Consider the following 17128-nt stretch of genomic DNA (forward strand, 5'->3'; position numbering starts at 1 on the left):
AGGAGAAGGGGTCAGCACCTCACTGGAGCGAGAGCAGTGGCACAACCGGGGGAGGCGCCCCGGATCTCCCGCGCTTTCCCTCTCCTCCCTTCCCCCGCCCATTAGGCGCTCACACGCTCTAGTCTCCCTCCCTCCACCATGCAACCCCACCATTGACCAATCACAATGCGGCTGTCAGAGGCTTCCGCCAATGACTACTTCTCTCGCCTCGTCCTCTCGCTTGGAAGCGGCCCAATTACAAAAGAGGAGCGGCACCAGTCAGAGGGCAGTCGGTGTCCCCCAATCCGCAGCTCGACATGGGCCCCGGACCAATCAGAGAGGAAGCCGCTTCCGTCCAGAACCAATGGGCGCCCTGGAGCGGGGCGGTGGGGGACGGGCCGTGAGAGAAGCTCGGACAAGAGCGCGGCGGTGGCAGCTCCGCCTCCTTTCAGTGGGTGCGCGGCCGGCTCCCCCTCCCTCCCTCCCTGCCCTGCCCGGCCGGTCTCTGTCTCTCTTTCCCTCTCGCAGCAATGGCGGCGGCGGCGGCGGAGCAGGAGCAGCAGCAGCAGCAGTTCTACCTTCTCTTGGGCAACCTGCTGAGCCCGGACAATACGGTCCGCAAACAGGCCGAGGTGAGGGACGCCGGCGCCGGCCTGTCAGCCTCCCGCGGCCGCCGGAGGGGAGCAGGCAGCGGGGCTGGCCCAGCCCCACGTGTGAGCAGCAGCTGGAGGGGTGACTCGCGGACGCGGCTGGCCCGCTCTGGCCGCGGAGGCCGTTTCGGCCGTTAGTTCGGGGGCGGGTTCAAACGGCAACTGTCCCAGGGCCTGCCCCTCCCCTCCCCTGGGGCCTGCGCCGCCGCCTCAGCCCTCGGCGTGTGTGTGCGGCCGCGCTGCTCCCCCTCAGGCCTCGCAGGGCCGGGGGCCGCCGCGGTTGGTGTCCCTGGCGGTCACCCTCTGCCGGGGCTGCTCAGCTCTGCGGCTGTCGGAGTCTGCCCCAGATACAAGGCGGGGCAGCTCCCTCGGCGTGGCTGGGCACCGAGAGCGCGTACCGGCCCCGCGTCCGTGACCCGCCCGTGCAGGATGGGGGGGAGGGGGAGGTTGCGGGGGGGGGGGGGGAGTTAGCGGGAACTGCTGACACGGTGAAGCGCCGGGAGGGGCTGTGCTCTAGGATGAGGCCCGGGCTGAGAGACGCAAATAGGAGCGATTCACTCAGCTCGCCCCATCCAGGGCTTTGCACCCAGGCGGTCTTCAGGCAGCCGTGTCGTGTCTGTCCTTCAGGTGCTGTCCCCCCGTGCGCGGATCGCTTGTGTGCGCGCTCCCTCTCTCGCTCTCTCTCTCTCTCTCTCGCCTGAGGAGAAGCCCCTTTGAGAGTCTTGCTTAACTCTTCGTGGTCCCCTTTTGTGGTGTAATCCTCTTCTCTCACTTCAGAATTGGTCGTCTGTGGAGGGCCAGTAGCATCTAAGTGATGTTCTCCTCAACGAAGCCTTTTCTACATAGTGAACGTTATTATCAGCCAAAACTTTTCACGTGTCACTTCAGCAAAAATGCTTTGTAGTCAGTAAACTCGGCTAATTCTCTCCCCCCTCTCCCCTCCCCCACTTAAGAGTCACTATTGTCAACCTAATGGGAAATCTCTCTTCTATTGAATTAAATACCAGCGTCTGGTTTAGACCATGAATTCCCATTGGATGGCTGTGCTGGGTCTTTTATCTCTTACATTGTTTTAGCGGTCAGCAGAGTTCAGCACATTCTTTCATAAGGAATAATCCTGTTTTTCCCCCACACCAAAATGAAAACTCAGTCTGATTCTTTTTCTTTCTGGGCATACATAGTAAGAGCACATTGAAGTTGAAAACTGTTTGTAGGTAGCAAAGCCACCAGACTTACAGTGAAGCAGCAAATGATGCTCCCACATTCTGGAATGTAGTGGTTAAAATATAGACTGTAAAGACATAATTGTGTGACTTGATTTTTCCCATTTTGATGCCCAGAAGTGTAGCAAAATTACACTTGTGCACGAATTAGGTTTTAAAAAAATTGAGAAAGTATATTTGTTCCACAATGTATTAAAGCAACGTTAAAAGATAGTGGAAAATTGTATAATATCAAATATAAAATCCTTTTCAGAAAGGGATAAATAAAATTTTGTATAGTTTACTTTGTGAAAAGTTTGCTTTGACTATGTGTATCAACTGCACATTTGTCAATTCCCATGTGAAGTCAATCAAAACAAAAATATCTATTGCATGTGACTGACTATACCAGACTGTTGAACACTGTGTGTTGCTTTTGTATTTGAATACAAACAGAGTAATACCATTTACTTTTTTATTTAGGTACATTGAACTTGATGTTTGGTTTCTGTTTCATCTAGACATAATGGAAATAGTTGGATAATGAGTATTTAGTTTCTTGTTCCTAAAACAATTTTCTCTTCCCAAAGTTTGTTCATAAATTTTAAATGACTTAATCTGTACTGTTTTAAAAATCAATTTGTGTCCAAAAATACTCTCTCCAAATATGCTTTTGCTTGGAAATGAGCAATGTTTCTCTTGTGAATTTTTAGAATATTTTTTTCCCTAATACGTTTACCATTAATTTATTTCTGTCCTAAAATGATGGTTTCTAATCTTAGCCTTGCAATATTTAGTTTGTTTAGTTCAAACAGTTAAAAATTCATCTACCTAACTGGTTACTAAGAGTTCAGGTAACTGTGAAAATACATTTAGAGTAGTATGATTTGATTTACTCCAGTGAACAATATTTCTGGTTTGCATATTATAGCTAGTTTACTTTTAAGGTCAAGATTTTGACTAATTCTAATAGGTAGATTTTTAAGTGACATTAAGTATAGAACAAGTGTATATAGCAAGCATAAAAGTATAGAGAAAGCATATTCCAGGGAAAAGTATAGAGCAAGTGTATTCTTGCTCTATACAGAAATCTCATTAATGTCAATTAGTTATGTGCTTAATATGAACATAATATTACCCTGGAAAATTGCTGTATGTTCTTTGGAACAAATCCTTAATTTATGAATATTTATAGCTTAGACACAAGTACACAGATCCTTTTCATTCTTGAGCCCCAGTATGACACTTGTTCTTAAATTCCAGAACCTCTGAAGGACAGCCGTTTCAAATAAATGCGGGAACTAGTGCTTAGTTGCTTGTTGAATCTCTTATGACTGCTCTCTTAGAATTCATTGTTCCAGAATTTAGCCAGCCTAGATACCGTCAGCCTTTGTAAATAAAGTGTGATTACATACAGTGTTGCAAGTTAGTTGCACTAATACCAGGTGTCAGTGGCTTGAAATTAGTGTAGAATGGTACTATTTAGCTAATGTGCAAACCTAGTAAACCCTTAAAAAAAGACAATATCAAAAGCTTGTTATTAAATCTATTTCATAATATACACAACTGTACCGTTATTGGTATACTATGTATCATGAATAACTAGAACTTTTGAGTACTAGTACCAGCTTTCCCACTGACTTGCTATGTGGCTCAGGTAAGTCACTTAAGAACTTTGTCACCATTTCTCTGTCTGTACAGATGGGAATAATTATCTCAAAGGAATGTTGAGGATTAACTGGTTAGTGTTATAAATATTTAGAACACTAACATGTTACAAATGAAAAGTACATTTTAATGTACCAAGCTTACAAACATGCAAAATTTAGTAATCCGTGCAGTCGCTTTCCATGTCATTAATGACTTTCTACTGTGTTACTACTGAGTAGTAATAGCTGTTAGAACTAAACTCTTGAATCAAATTGGAACCTTTAAAGAGGGCATGAGAACTGCTTGAGATTAGTTGCACAGCAAAATTCAGGTGCTTGGTACTATGTTAGTCTTCTGAATAGTGTGTACGGTTTAAAAACCTATTTAATTCAAAATCTCAGGAAAATGTACCTGTCCCAAACTGATAACATACTGTTATAATACTTTGCAACACTTACACAATTGACTCAAACCATCTTGCTAAAAATTGGTTCCTTCACTTCTTTCATCCAGTCTCAAAGAATAGTGGACAGTTATGTTCATTGACTGCAAATCAAACTCCATAATATTTCCTTCCTTAGAATTTGGATCTCTTTAGTTTACATTTGACAAGTCTGCTAATGTATTTGTCTTGCTGCTTCTAAGATTGTCATTGGAATATTCCCCAGTAAGATTGGGGTGGAGGGTGGGCAGCAAATGTAGATTATAGAATAATAAAAAGCTCACAATCTAAAAGGACAAGTAATGTGAAGAGTAAAACAATAGTAATTTAAATATTTCTTTTTCCCATGACCTTCCTCCATGTTTTTAGTTCGCAACTTTTTTAGAGCAGCACAGTAGAAATGGGAGATTTGAAGGAGAAGGATTGTACTGGTTTTACAGTTCAAAGAGGGCATTGCACATATACCGGGTGGTGTGAAAGAAAATATGAAGATGGTTGTAGGTTAAGTGGACAAATGGGCGGTGGAGGTTGGTGCACTGGTGAGATGGCGGTGGGTGGGAGATGTATAAAGAATCAAAAAGGTGGGAGGGTTAGAGTTATTTAAAGGCCATTAAAGTGAGGACAAGAAGCTTGAACGTAATGTAGTACAGTAGAACTTCTGTAGTACCAGAATTATGAACTGACCAGTCAACCACATACCTCATTTGGTACCAGAAGTATACAGTCAGGTAGCAGCAGAGACCAAAAAAAAAAAAAAAGAAATACAGTGCCGTGTTAAAAGTAAACTACTAAAAAAATAGGAAAAACAGCATTTTTCTTCGCGTAGTAAAGTTTCAAAGCTGTATTAAGTCAATGTTCAGTTGTAAACTTTTGAAAGAACAACCATAATGTTTTGTTCAGAGTTATGAACATTTCAGAGTTACAAATAACCTTAGTTCCTGACGAAGTAGGTATTCACCCACAAAAGCTCATGCTCCAATACGTCTGTTAGTCTCTAAGGTGCCACAGGACTCTTTGCCGTCTTAGTTCCCGAGGTGTTCGTAATTCTGAGGCTCTACAGTAGAAAGGGGGAAGTCAGTAGGAGTTCAGAGTACGAATGAGGGGCAGAGGGGGAATAGTTGTCCAGTTCTGAAGGCACCACCACTTCTATGCTGCTGCTGGAAGTGAAGTAAGGTTGGCAGTGGGGTGCTAAGTCTGTTGTGAAAAGTAATGACAGTTTCTTCATGAGCTCCCCCAGTATTAAACAGTAACTATTTAAAAAAAAAAGCTTTTCTGCATATAACAATTTAATAAAAAATGTGTTTTAATTTAAAAGCTGTGAGAAAAGGTAAATTCATTTTAAATGGGGTTATGAACTTATTTTTTATATTGAACATTATTTAAATGCTGTGCTTTTAATTTATAAGGGAGATGGCTCTCTGAGGCTTGCTGTGTGAAACGGGTCACCAATACAAAAAATTTGAGGACCACTGGTTTAGACTGAAGGGACAAGAGATTGGACTGTAGTTGTGGAGAGGAGTCACAGATAGATTTGTTGGGAATGGGGTTGATGAGAACAGGTTTGTATTTTGAGCAGAAGTTATCTAAAAGTTTGTGTTGGGTGTTTATACATGTGAACTTGGTTAGAATTTGAGTGGGAAAAATGGGTAAAATATTTTAAAGGGGTTACTTAACTTTTCTTTCTGAAAAATCTTACTACAAAGATGAAGTGCATTCTTATAAATAAAACTTGCTCACACATCTGAAATATCAGTTGAAAATTCACACTTGGGTCACATTATTCTTCTGTCTACAAAAGCTTCTGATATTTGATCCCAGTCTTAACTTAGGTCTTTGAAATAATTCATTACAGGCCTGAGTTAGAGATACAATACAATCTTTCTGAAAGTGTATAAGGCAATTTCCTTCTAGCTCTCAGGAGGTAAGATTTCATATTGCCAAGCCTTTTTTAATTTTACAAAATATTCCAAATATTTACTACATTTGTTTCAATGTACTTTGTCAACTTAATTTTATGTATATGATGTACTATCGTTTTGTTTAATAATTTGCAATGGATTCTCCAACTGGAGCAATTAAGGTTCTTAATGTTAATGCCACTTGTATGTTTTCCAGCAGTAACTTGCTGGTAGTAACCTCTTCTCTTTTCTTTATGTCCAGGAAACATATGAGACTATCCCAGGCCAGTCCAAGATCACATTCCTTTTACAAGCCATCAGGAATGCTGCTGCTGCTGAGGAGGTTTGTGTTAAGAATCATTCTGCAAAGTGTTCAGAAGGTTACTGGGAGGGGAGGTAAGGGTTTGGAGGAGGGGTGTGTGTGAGCTGTTTCATTGCAGGGATGAGTGACTGAGTGACAAATCTGGCATTGTGTTTCTATAGTGAGTCGTGCTGAATTCAGCACATTTAGGAAGAGCTGGGTTTAGATTTCATTCATACATAGTTCATTGTATGTATCAGTGGATTTGTTATACATTGTCTTAAGTTTCCTAATTACTAATTCTGTTTTGGGGATTTACAGTGGCTGCCTGTACCTGCCTTGCTTCCTGCGTGAACATTATCTCAGCTGAAATAACAAATGGTCCTTTTTCCTAGAAAAGCCTATCCACAATATTTTTTACATGAAAGTATGTGTGTATTACAGTAGTGTCACCTATAGCTATGATTGACAAATTTGTTCATTCAAAGGCCCTGTTTTTAAGTGTAACCCTTGGGCTGAAATTTCTAATGTTTCTTAGACAAAAAGTGAATGGCTTAAGTTCTGTTTGACTAGTTTTAAGGTAGCTGACCATGAGGGAAAGGTGTTTTTAAAGTGTTAACTATTCACATATATTTTGTGCTCTACTGGGAAAAAAAAAATCTGTAATTGATCAGAAAGACTGGCATTAGTTTAGAACTTGGGTTTGGTAACTATCAAACACTAAATGAAGTTGACTTGTGTACTGTAACGTAAAAAAATTTACAAAGCGTGTCTCTCAGGTACTCACTTTGTTTGGGAGTGTTTGCACGTTACAGAATATCCTGCAGTTCAGAAGTAATTAATCTTACAAGTACTTATCCTTAGACACCTGGACATGTAAAGTGGAGAACCACTAACTTAACATCAGAAAACTCAAAATCATTTTAGAAATGTAAGAGTACTTAATTTGTCAATATACAGCTTTAATTGGAAAGTTGTTGCTGAATCATGAAAAGATGTTTGATATCATTTGGAATTCCTCTATAAATATTGGAAGAAAAACATGAGAGCAGCAGTGTTATCCTGGTCAGGCAATGATCCCTTTATATATATATATCACATTTTTCCCTGACAGCTTAAAGACTTAATGTATTTAATGATACTGCTAATCTCCCAGATGCTAAACCACCTTCTTCCTTTTACAATCTCTCTCAATATTAAGCACCTCTGATTTTGGACAAGAATTAAGCATCTTAGGAGTCTGAATCTATTATTGCAAGTTGCTAGCTGCATAAAGCTGAGGATGCTTAATTCTTGTCCAAGATCAGAGATGCTTAAAGCCTTGTGCATCAGAGATGTCTTCTAATTTCAGAAAATTGTGGAACCCTCTTTTATGCATTTATATCTGTCAGGGAAAATAAGGTACTTTGCAATCTTTTCCTTCAGAAAGTTGTCTTGGGCTCTAGATGTCATATTTGTATATACAGTTAGAGAACTACTGCAGATTGAGCAGCTTTCATGTTATTTGTGTAAACTTATGCTTATAAAGTCCCACTTGATTATGTTCTCCACAAAGTAGTATTGTATTGCTTTTCAACCCTCTAATTTTAAAAAAAGGTAAAATTGGCAAAAATCAGGGTGGTCTTGGGTTTTCAGGAACTCCAGAGTCCTGCTGCTGACCAGCCTTGTGGCCTTGGGTGAGTAACAGCATTTTGCCCCACCCTTAAAATAAGAATAATACTTTCACTCTCTAAGGGATGTGGTGAGCATTAATTAGCTAATGTTAGTCCTTTAGATCTTCAAAGCCAGTTTCCTCTTTAGTTTCATCTTTGATGCTACGGGTACTAGTAATCACTCTTTCTTTTTTTAAAGGGGATGAATATTTCATAAGTCATCCTCATTGCGCAGTCCGTTGGCTAACGGATCTTGGATTACTGGTTTCAACAACTAAGGATATTGTAATCTTAAAATACTGGATCCACAGGCAGGATCTTGTTCGATCCAGTTATGGATTTTATGTATTTGTGGATGTTTTCCTTTACAGAATAATGGATTGAGTTATGAAACATACATCCCCCCTGAAATTCTTGTCAGATTCCCCAATGAATGTGGATGTCTGTGAATCCAGAGTGGGTCCTATCTAGTTGTATATATGAATGAGCAATGTAGTAACACATTAATTCTGTTTTAGGAGTGTCTCTAGCACCCATCAACATAATAGCTTATTTCTGAAGCAGTGTGGGGGGAAAAGCACTAGACTGGGACTTGGGAGACATGGATTCTGTTCCTGGTTCTGCCTCTGACCTGGTGGTGGTGTGACCTTACACCTCAGTTTCCCCATCATTTAAAATGGGGGTGATAATACTTAAACCTCCTTTATAAAGAAGGTTTGAGATCTACTTATGAAAAGAGGTTAGGAACTAAATATTTGTATTGGCTTCATCTTTCTTTCTTAATTTATCTTTGCGTATATATTTGTAGGGTTGGACACTTGACCAGTCAGAAAATAATTGGTCGGTTGACCAGTCAAATATTGGTCAAACAATGTCTTGTGTCAGTGACAGTCAAGGATTTTAAAGGACTAATTTATTAGAACAACAACAGTAAGGGGGGGGAACTTTGATCTCCAGTAGGTTTAGCTTTAGATACTTACACCTAATTACAAAAAACAAATTACTTAACGGGGTTATTTCAATTGAGAAAAATGTGAAGCACAGTGAAATTACTTTCTAAAAAGTGAAAGAATTATCTTTTTTTAGCAAAGTTAGTTTAGTATTTACATGTGAACTTTATTCAAGGCTGAACAGTTAGAGGGGGAAAAAAAACCTAAACAGAAATAAAACACAGCAACTATAAGAGTCATTTTTAAATGTACTTATGCTAGGTAAGCAGCAGAGCAGCCCTTCAATTATCTTGCTTTACATTATCAGCTTCAACTGCTTCATCAATATCTTTATCATCAGAATCTCCTCCATTTGATGTATATTCAGTCAACTCTTCATCTGCCGTTTTCTTTTCTAATCTTAATCTAGTCTTGATATGTACAGTGGTATTGTAACTTTGTCCGTCCAAGGATATTGGAGAGACAAGTTGAAAGTGATCTCTCTCTAACCTATCAGTCCTCATCCTCAAAGGAACACTGCACAACACTTTCAAAAAACAAGCCTGGGCGCTTAAGTTCATAATCTTGTGTGACAGTAAAAATCGTGATCTTAAATAAAGACACTGTTGTGGTGGGATCCCTGGGGTACAGCCTGGCACGGGGGTACCACTGTGCCCCGTTAACTCTCCAGCTTGGGCTCTCTCTCAATGCTTTTAGTGACAAGCAGCAAACCCCTATAGGTGCTGCTATCACTCAACACAAGAGCATGTGGAGCCCCACGCCCAGTTAGATTGCATAAATGGTCCTAAAGCACTCATGAATCACACAGAGAAAGGCACCAGCCCATTCCCCTCAGCTCCCTAGCCTGGCACCCCCCGGACTATACTGTCTTGCCGTGGTCAGAAGCCTGACCAGCGGAAGTTTATTACTCAGTCCGCCCCTCCCTCAATGTGGAGAGGACATATACCAGCCTTTGTACCTGAGCTGACATTTCCTACTCCCTTCAACCAAACCACAGTTTTAGGTAAAATATAAACAAATTTCTTAACTACAGAAAGATAGATTGTAAGTGGTAGGCATAAAAGTTCAGATATTTACTAAAGAAAATAAAAGTAAGTGCATAGTCTAAATCTTAAAACTTATTAGCCTAGGCAGTATTTAGAGCAAGCAGTTTTCTCACCCCCTGGATGTTACATTCTTAATACACAGACTTCTCCGAGAAGCCTGGACTAATCTCCTCAGATGAAGTTTTTGTCTTCTCAGGGTTCTTGTTGCTTCTAGCATTGGTGGGGGAGGAGAAAGGCAAAGGAATGCTGCTTTGTTCCCTATTTTATATCCTTAGTCCATGTACCTAGAAGACACTTGCCCAGACGTGTCCTGGCAGGCTTTGCTGAGTCACTGGGTTGAGCAGTCCCCTGGTCTTGTGCAACTGTCACTGAATTGTAAATCCATTGATTACAGCTGCCCTGCTGATTAATGGTCATTGAGCACCCCTCTGGGAGCCCCTCTGGGTTTGCCTTTTTGGTATGTCCCTAACAAACTTACAACCTATGTCAGTAACAACCATGCGGCAAAATCTCATAACTTCATACACACTAATGATACACATATTTGGGCAGAACAGTGGGTTTCATCAGGTTGTGACCTTTCATATGGTGTCTTACATGGCATACTTTGTATGAAATATATCATAAATATATTATATGAATATGGGGGTTCCACAGTGCTGCTTTGAGGCACAAAATGCCACAAGTGGATTTATGGCTTATTACAACAATCTAACCCTCTAAGCCCCTTTTTGTCCTATGACTGCAGGGATGTTACCGCCCACTTCACCTTGAATGTTTCCTTAGAATACATGCTAACTGCTTGTGCTAAACTATCTGTTCAATCTTGTAGTTAGCTGTGATGCTCATAGTACCTTTCCCAGACCTGGAGACGAGCTCTGTGTAGCTTGAAAGCTTCTCTCTCACCAACAAAAGTAGGTCCAATAAAAGATATTACCTCACCTAGCTTGCCTTTTTAGTCCTGAAACACTGTTGCCAGCTTCCAAGCAGTGGAGGTGTTGAGTTTATTTCTAGGTTTTGAAAGGATGATTCCCCAAATCCTTTTTTTTTTTTTTTTTTGCATCTGCAGTAGCACGCAGAAGGACTAAAATAACTTCTGCCACTGTAGCTACAGTGCAGGGACCAACCTTTTTCACTGTCATGGAGCAAACTGCTTTGATTCAACTCCTGGGACAGCACTCCACGTTGTCTTATTACTTAATGGGCTTCTGCTTGTTTTATAATTTGCTGCCTCTGTCCGAATTGTTAGTTCACTGTATATCCTTGAAAATTTGCAGCAGCTGCAATGAAGTCATATGCTGAATCAGTCATTATCAGCAAGGCCTTGGCCCTGGAAGCATGGATCAAGAAGATAGGCAGCATTTGTGCCAGAGTGATCACTTGATTTTCTGTGCTATTATTTTGTCTCTATTTTCAGCTTTTGTAAGTGGACTTTGTTCAGTATTCTCACAGATGTTTCTTAATGTTCAGGAGCTTGTTCTTCTCATCATACAATGCAGAACTATCATTTCATATTCTGAATGGACTGTGCTATTGGTTCAAGCAATGAAATGAATGTTGAGTTGTGCATCTGAAAGATTGACAAGAATGTCAGTGCAGATTACTCTGGGAGAACACCTGGCCGCTCTTTCTTTAGCAGTGGCTGACTGAAATCTTCTTACATATTTGAAGATTTTTGATACATTTAATAGAAGATGCTCCTCAAGTATGATATGGCAAGTGCTGTACTAAATGTTGCTCAGAAATGGCTGCGGGCACTCATTTGTTTTTGGAAAAATTGGCAATGCTTTTCACTTTTTTACATGTAATGAGAAAATTTTCAGATCTGCAACATAACCAATGGAAAGCTGCATCATATGGGCAGCAAATCCATAACACACGGTGTGGATACTCAATCTACAGTGACCAAGAAGCTTTCATGTTAGCAGCATTGTTAGTCACAACCAAAATAACCTTCCAAGGATCCAAGTCATTCATTATCTTGGCAGAATTCAATTTTGTTTTTTATAAACTTTGGATAATATTGATCTTGATTTTTTTTCAGTGTTTTTATCCATTTCCACTTTCACAGTTGTATGAAATTTTGCGTTTAAATGTTCTCTTTTACATTTTTATCAATTTTAATTGTTTGCAATTGTTTGAAATTATGGGCAGGTGAGGCAATAATTTAATGACTGTCTCTAAGTTCTTAAGCAGCATTTTTCTTACTTTGCCTGTCTGTAGATGTTGATTATTATCAATGGAAATATTTTTCATTGATGTTTGAAATCGATGTTCACTGACACTTTACTGATAAATATCTAACCTACCAAGTCTTACCTTTTTTAACTGGTCAGCAATATATTGGGCTGTGTGGTGAAGCTCAGTTGTGCGTTGGAGTGAACATGAAATAGTGAATGTTGCTCCATCCTTCAGACACTAGACACGCGAGGAGCTTACTCAAGAAGAGGACTAACTTTTTCACACTGCCCATTTTGTCATTCAGAAGACTTCCTGCAAGCTGTTTCCTACTCGATGCTTTGTAAATTGAAAAAATTCTAGCATACAAAGGTTTTCAATTATATATGAAATGGTGTACTGCAAACAATGCCTCTAGCAAACATTTGTTCGAGTTTATTTTTCTGGTGATGGGACCAAAAAACTTTTTAATATCAATTTGATGAACATCTGAAGAATTTTCCAGTGGGTGGTAGTTTTCAATGCTGAAGCAGATGAAGTAGCAAAGTTCTTATTAGAAGATGAAGAAATGGGATTAGCTTCGCTTTTTGTCATTATCTCACTATCTTCCTCAAAAGATTGTTCAGGATGGTACTGCTGAAGATGAAGTAGGAGAATGCACTGAAGAAAATTCTGCTGCAGACTAGGTTTCCCTTTCTTGCTGTTTCACTGCAGTATCTGTCTTTGACAGTAGGTGGACACCGCACAAGAGTTCAGTGAGTTTCTCCGTTTTATCAAGGTGTCGTACTCCAAGCAGAACACTTACAGTTAGCTTTAACAGTTTTTCCACGTCTAGTAAAATTTCCGTACAAATGATTTTAGCTTTCCTGACTTGGTGTAATTTATTATGTCATTATAATGTGTGTCTATTGGTGGAATGCTTTCTGGTTTATGAAATATCCCTTGTAGTTCAATCAGTAGCCATTCAGTTGTTTCTAACTGCTGCTGTTTCAGAGATTCCAGCCAATCAATATTTTTGGGCATGTTTTTTCTGCATCCTAGGAAACTATGGACTCCCAGATCACATAGGGTATGTCTACACAGCAATGTAAGCCTAGGGTTGATGAGACTCAAGACAGCTGACCTGTGTCAGGGAACCCTGGGCTTGAGAGTGTCTACACTACATTAACCCTTGGTTAAGGATTTTCTGACCCATGCTCAAACCTAGGGCTCTGGCATCCACACTGCAGTGCACAGATCCAAGTCAAAGCAACTCTATCCCAGAGTGCCTAGTGTCGCTTTCTCCTCCTCCTCTCCCCCCACACCCCTGTGTCGACACTATTCCTATGAATGTGTTGAGTTAATTTCTGTATCTTTGACTAGTCAGTTCATATTATAAGCTCTTCAGGGCAGGGACTGTGTATTTTAACTTGTTTAATGTACTTTGTAAACTACCATGTATACTGATGGCCTGTTACACAAATAAAGATATATATATATATACATATGTTTGTTTTGGAAGATTCCAGCTAATGAAGATGCTCCACTTTCAGTTAGCTCCCAGCAGGTGGCATTAGCATCTAGTAAAATCAGTGATCAAAACATTTAAGTAGACTGGCTAAAAGGTGGCACCAGGGTGCAATCAAAAAGATAGACCAGTGCCTTCTTCAGGCTATTCTTGCTGGAATGTTTGCAACATTTGACCATGGTCAAATAGGTATTTAATTTATCATTATTACCAATTGACTGACTTTCCTATGTATTTGTATGATTCTCTCATCACCATAATATTTGAGCACCTCAGTGATTAAATATGTACAGTGAATTCTCTAGTAGGCTTTAAGGACTTCTGCCCTTTGCCTTGATTGATATCTGCCTTCCCTTTTCCACTTCCTATCTTATCTAGATATCAGTTGTAATTTCGCTTCTTTCTAAATATCTAAAATTGGATATTTTAAAGATTTTTGGTTTTGATTTCTAAAAAATATAAATTATCCATCCATCCATCCAATTGGCATAATTGAAAAATATATACTAAGGAAAAATACATCTAGCTGCTTCCCCAAACCAGAAAGAACAGAAAAAACTCTGCTGCAACTATTGATTCGGGTATCTTCTTAATAAAATTGAGTACAAATTTCTACTCACGGTGAAGTTTTGTGGGGTAAAACTGCCATCTGTGAACAAACTTTAATAATTTCACAGTTCCTTCATAACTCCTTGGATAACTGAGATTGCTTTACAGCAGTAGTTTTTTCATTTGCAGATCCCTAAAAAAAATTTCAAATGGAGTTGTGGACCCTTTTGGAAATTTTAGACCCCACAGGTTGAAAACCACTGTTCTATGGTAATGACAACCTCTTGCAGACCTCTTTGACGTCGTCTGTGGTCCCCCATGAGTCTGCCAACCAAAGCTTGAAAACCACTGCTTTACAGAATATTCAGCTACTGTGTAACTTACTAAACATAATCAAAGCTCCTTTCATTTAACAGAACTTGTATTCCCCCTCAGACACTAGCACTTGTCTTCTCTTGTCATTTTTGCTGACATTTTACAGTGACCCTGAAGCTAGAGGCTTTTGATTGAGCTCACTCAATGAGATTTTAAGCATGTGCTTAAAGTTAAGGAAATGGCTAAAAGTTCTTGGGGGGGTATTGGAGTTCAAATGAGTGGGATGTTTGGATCTGAATATCAAAGTTAATATGTTATAATTCTTGTGGGGAAAGAGTACAAAATTTGCTGAGACACATACAAAATCACCTTTTGGGGAGGTTAGGACACATCTGTTTTAGTTTACAAAAACAACAAAACCCTTAAATCTGTGTGAAAAGACAGTACTGCATTTTAGAGAGGATTGATGAGAGTTTTTATTTTTGAAAAATGTACCTCAACTAAACTACATACATACCTTATCCTCTTTCCAAGTAAATAATTTGATTAAATGGCTTATCAAATGGATTGTTGTGTATAAAAGTGGAACATTTCATAGGAGTAGAACTAATATCTTGCTTATGAGACTTCTTCCAAGGAAAACATAGTAATATATACAATATCTTTTCGCAATAGGCTAGACAAATGGCAGCTGTCCTTCTACGACGTCTGTTGTCCTCTGCGTTTGAGGAAGTCTATCCAGCTCTTTCACCAGATGTTCAAACTGCCATCAAAAGTGAACTGCTGTTGATTATTCAGATGGAAACACAGTCTAGTATGAGGAAAAAAATCTGTGACATTGTTGCTGAGCTGGCCAGGAATTTAATAGGTATATTATGTATATGCAGTGGTCACTACCTATATGTACATACCTATATGTAAATATTTGCATCGTATTTTGGTTCCTAATCTCAAGAAGAATTTCAAAGTACAGTAGCTGACTTTTTTTAAAAGAAAGCAAGTCTAGACAGAAGTGTAAGTAAAATGGTTAAATATAAAATATTGCAGCTTTAAAACCCAACTTAATGATCCAAGTTTGTACTATGTTGACCTTTGTTAACTATAGGGTCCTATCAAGTTCACGGCCATGGGAAAAAATGTCATGGAATGTGAAATAAGCCCTCCCCCATGAAATCTAGCTATTGGAGGGATGGGAGAGGAGTGTTCACTGGGCACTAGCTAATAGTCGCTGGGGTGGGAAGAGACAGGACTTGCTCTTCCCCTGCACAGCTAGTCTTAGGGAGTGGGGGAGATCAGATTGACCTCCAGCTACCCTGCTGCAGGAAGCCCTGGGGCTGCTGCCCAGATGCAGAACTTCCTGCAGCAGAGGGAAGTATTCAGAGGTGGGTCTGATCTCACCTCTGAGAGTGGTCGTGCAGGGGAAGAGCGAGTCCTGTCCCTTCCCAGCCCAACTTGGACTAGCAGCTTGGAGCTTCCGGCTGGGGCGCTCGTATCAGTACCGGCGATTAGACCCGGCTGCAGGAAGCTCCCTGGCAGTTGCCTTTAGAGGCCAGCTCTGAAAGTAGCACAGAAGTTAGGGTGGCAACCCCCCTACAACAGCTTTTTGACCCCCAACCCTGTTTTGGGTCGGGACCCGCACAGTTACAGAACTCTGAAATTTCAGATGTAAACACCTGAAAACATGAAACTGACTACTTTTCAAATCCTATGGCTGTGAACTTGACTAGAATGGACCATGAATTTGGTAGGGCCCTAGTTATCTATGTAGAGGCAACTTCAGAAGGCACAGTTAAGGAAACATAATTGGGATTGGGTAGGATTTCACTTCCTTGACTCTTTCAGTAAAGTCTCTGGTGCACAACTGTATTAATTCCTATATATGAATATTTTTTCATAAGAGTAAATGCTGATCTCTGTACCTTAGTGTTTTTGCTTATCAGATACTCATCTCCTTTTGTTTTCCCTTTCTTATATTCCTGGAATAGTTTATGCTGTGGCCTTTATACATATGCAATTTTAATTTTGTTTGGAATTTTATTTGAAAAAAGCACAGTGACTTTTAAATGTACTGTGTTTTTACTCAGTCTGAATATGCACCAGTTTGCTCCTGTTGAAGTGCTGCTCTTATTTCAACTAACTTAACTTATGCTCACAGTTCTGGTTTAGTTGAATGCCAGAAGAGTATGCAAAGGCTTTGCACAACTGATATCCTAATATATTAACTGCTGTAAGTTGTAGTTGAAACTTAAACCACCCTAAAATTTATTTGCCCTGTAAACCTTTGACTTTTTTTCTAGATGAGGATGGCAATAACCAGTGGCCAGAAGGTCTGAAGTTCTTATTTGATTCCGTCAGCTCTCAGAATGTGGGACTGCGTGAGGCCGCTCTGCATATTTTTTGGTATGCTTCTGGACCAGTGGTGGTTGTTGCTCAGTTAGTGCACTTGGGTTTTGAGCTAAATCAAATGCTTGTAAGAAATGCAAGATAGGAGAAACTGTAATAGTTTACAGCTGATTATGCATCCTGTTTATATTCTGGCATATGGCATTTTACTTGACACCGAGAAAAGAGGGTAGAGTATTTGTTACTGATTTTAAGTATATATTAAAGCTTCATTTGCCGTCTGTTAAGGTCTTAAACCTATCTAAAATGAGTTAATGCAGGTGTTATTCGTCATCTTTAGGAACTTTCCTGGGATTTTTGGGAATCAACAACAACACTATTTAGAGGTCATTAAGCGGATGTTGGTTCAGTGTATGCAAGATCAGGAGCATCCAACGGTAATACACCTGTTCTCCTTTCATAGAAT

General features: G+C 40.0%; 1 protein-coding gene across 3 annotated transcripts in view; it reads left to right on the plus strand.

The window, feature by feature from the left end:
- Nucleotides 1-418: 418 nt before the first annotated feature.
- Nucleotides 419-17128, plus strand: part of IPO5 (importin 5) — a 79773-nt gene continuing 63063 nt past the window's right edge. The window contains exons 1-5 of one of the 3 annotated variants that reach the window (XM_073348073.2): nt 419-611; nt 6084-6164; nt 14995-15187; nt 16617-16719; nt 17003-17099. In XM_073348073.2, the coding sequence (XP_073204174.1) occupies nt 510-611; nt 6084-6164; nt 14995-15187; nt 16617-16719; nt 17003-17099 (576 nt within the window). In that variant the 5' untranslated portion in view covers nt 419-509. The remainder of the gene's footprint in view (nt 612-6083; nt 6165-14994; nt 15188-16616; nt 16720-17002; nt 17100-17128) is intronic. The other 2 variants (XM_073348083.2, XM_073348092.2) reach the window with 2 other exon arrangements.

Source organism: Lepidochelys kempii, chromosome 1 (genome assembly GCF_965140285.1).
Source record: "Lepidochelys kempii isolate rLepKem1 chromosome 1, rLepKem1.hap1, whole genome shotgun sequence".
NCBI lineage: Eukaryota > Metazoa > Chordata > Testudines > Cheloniidae > Lepidochelys > Lepidochelys kempii.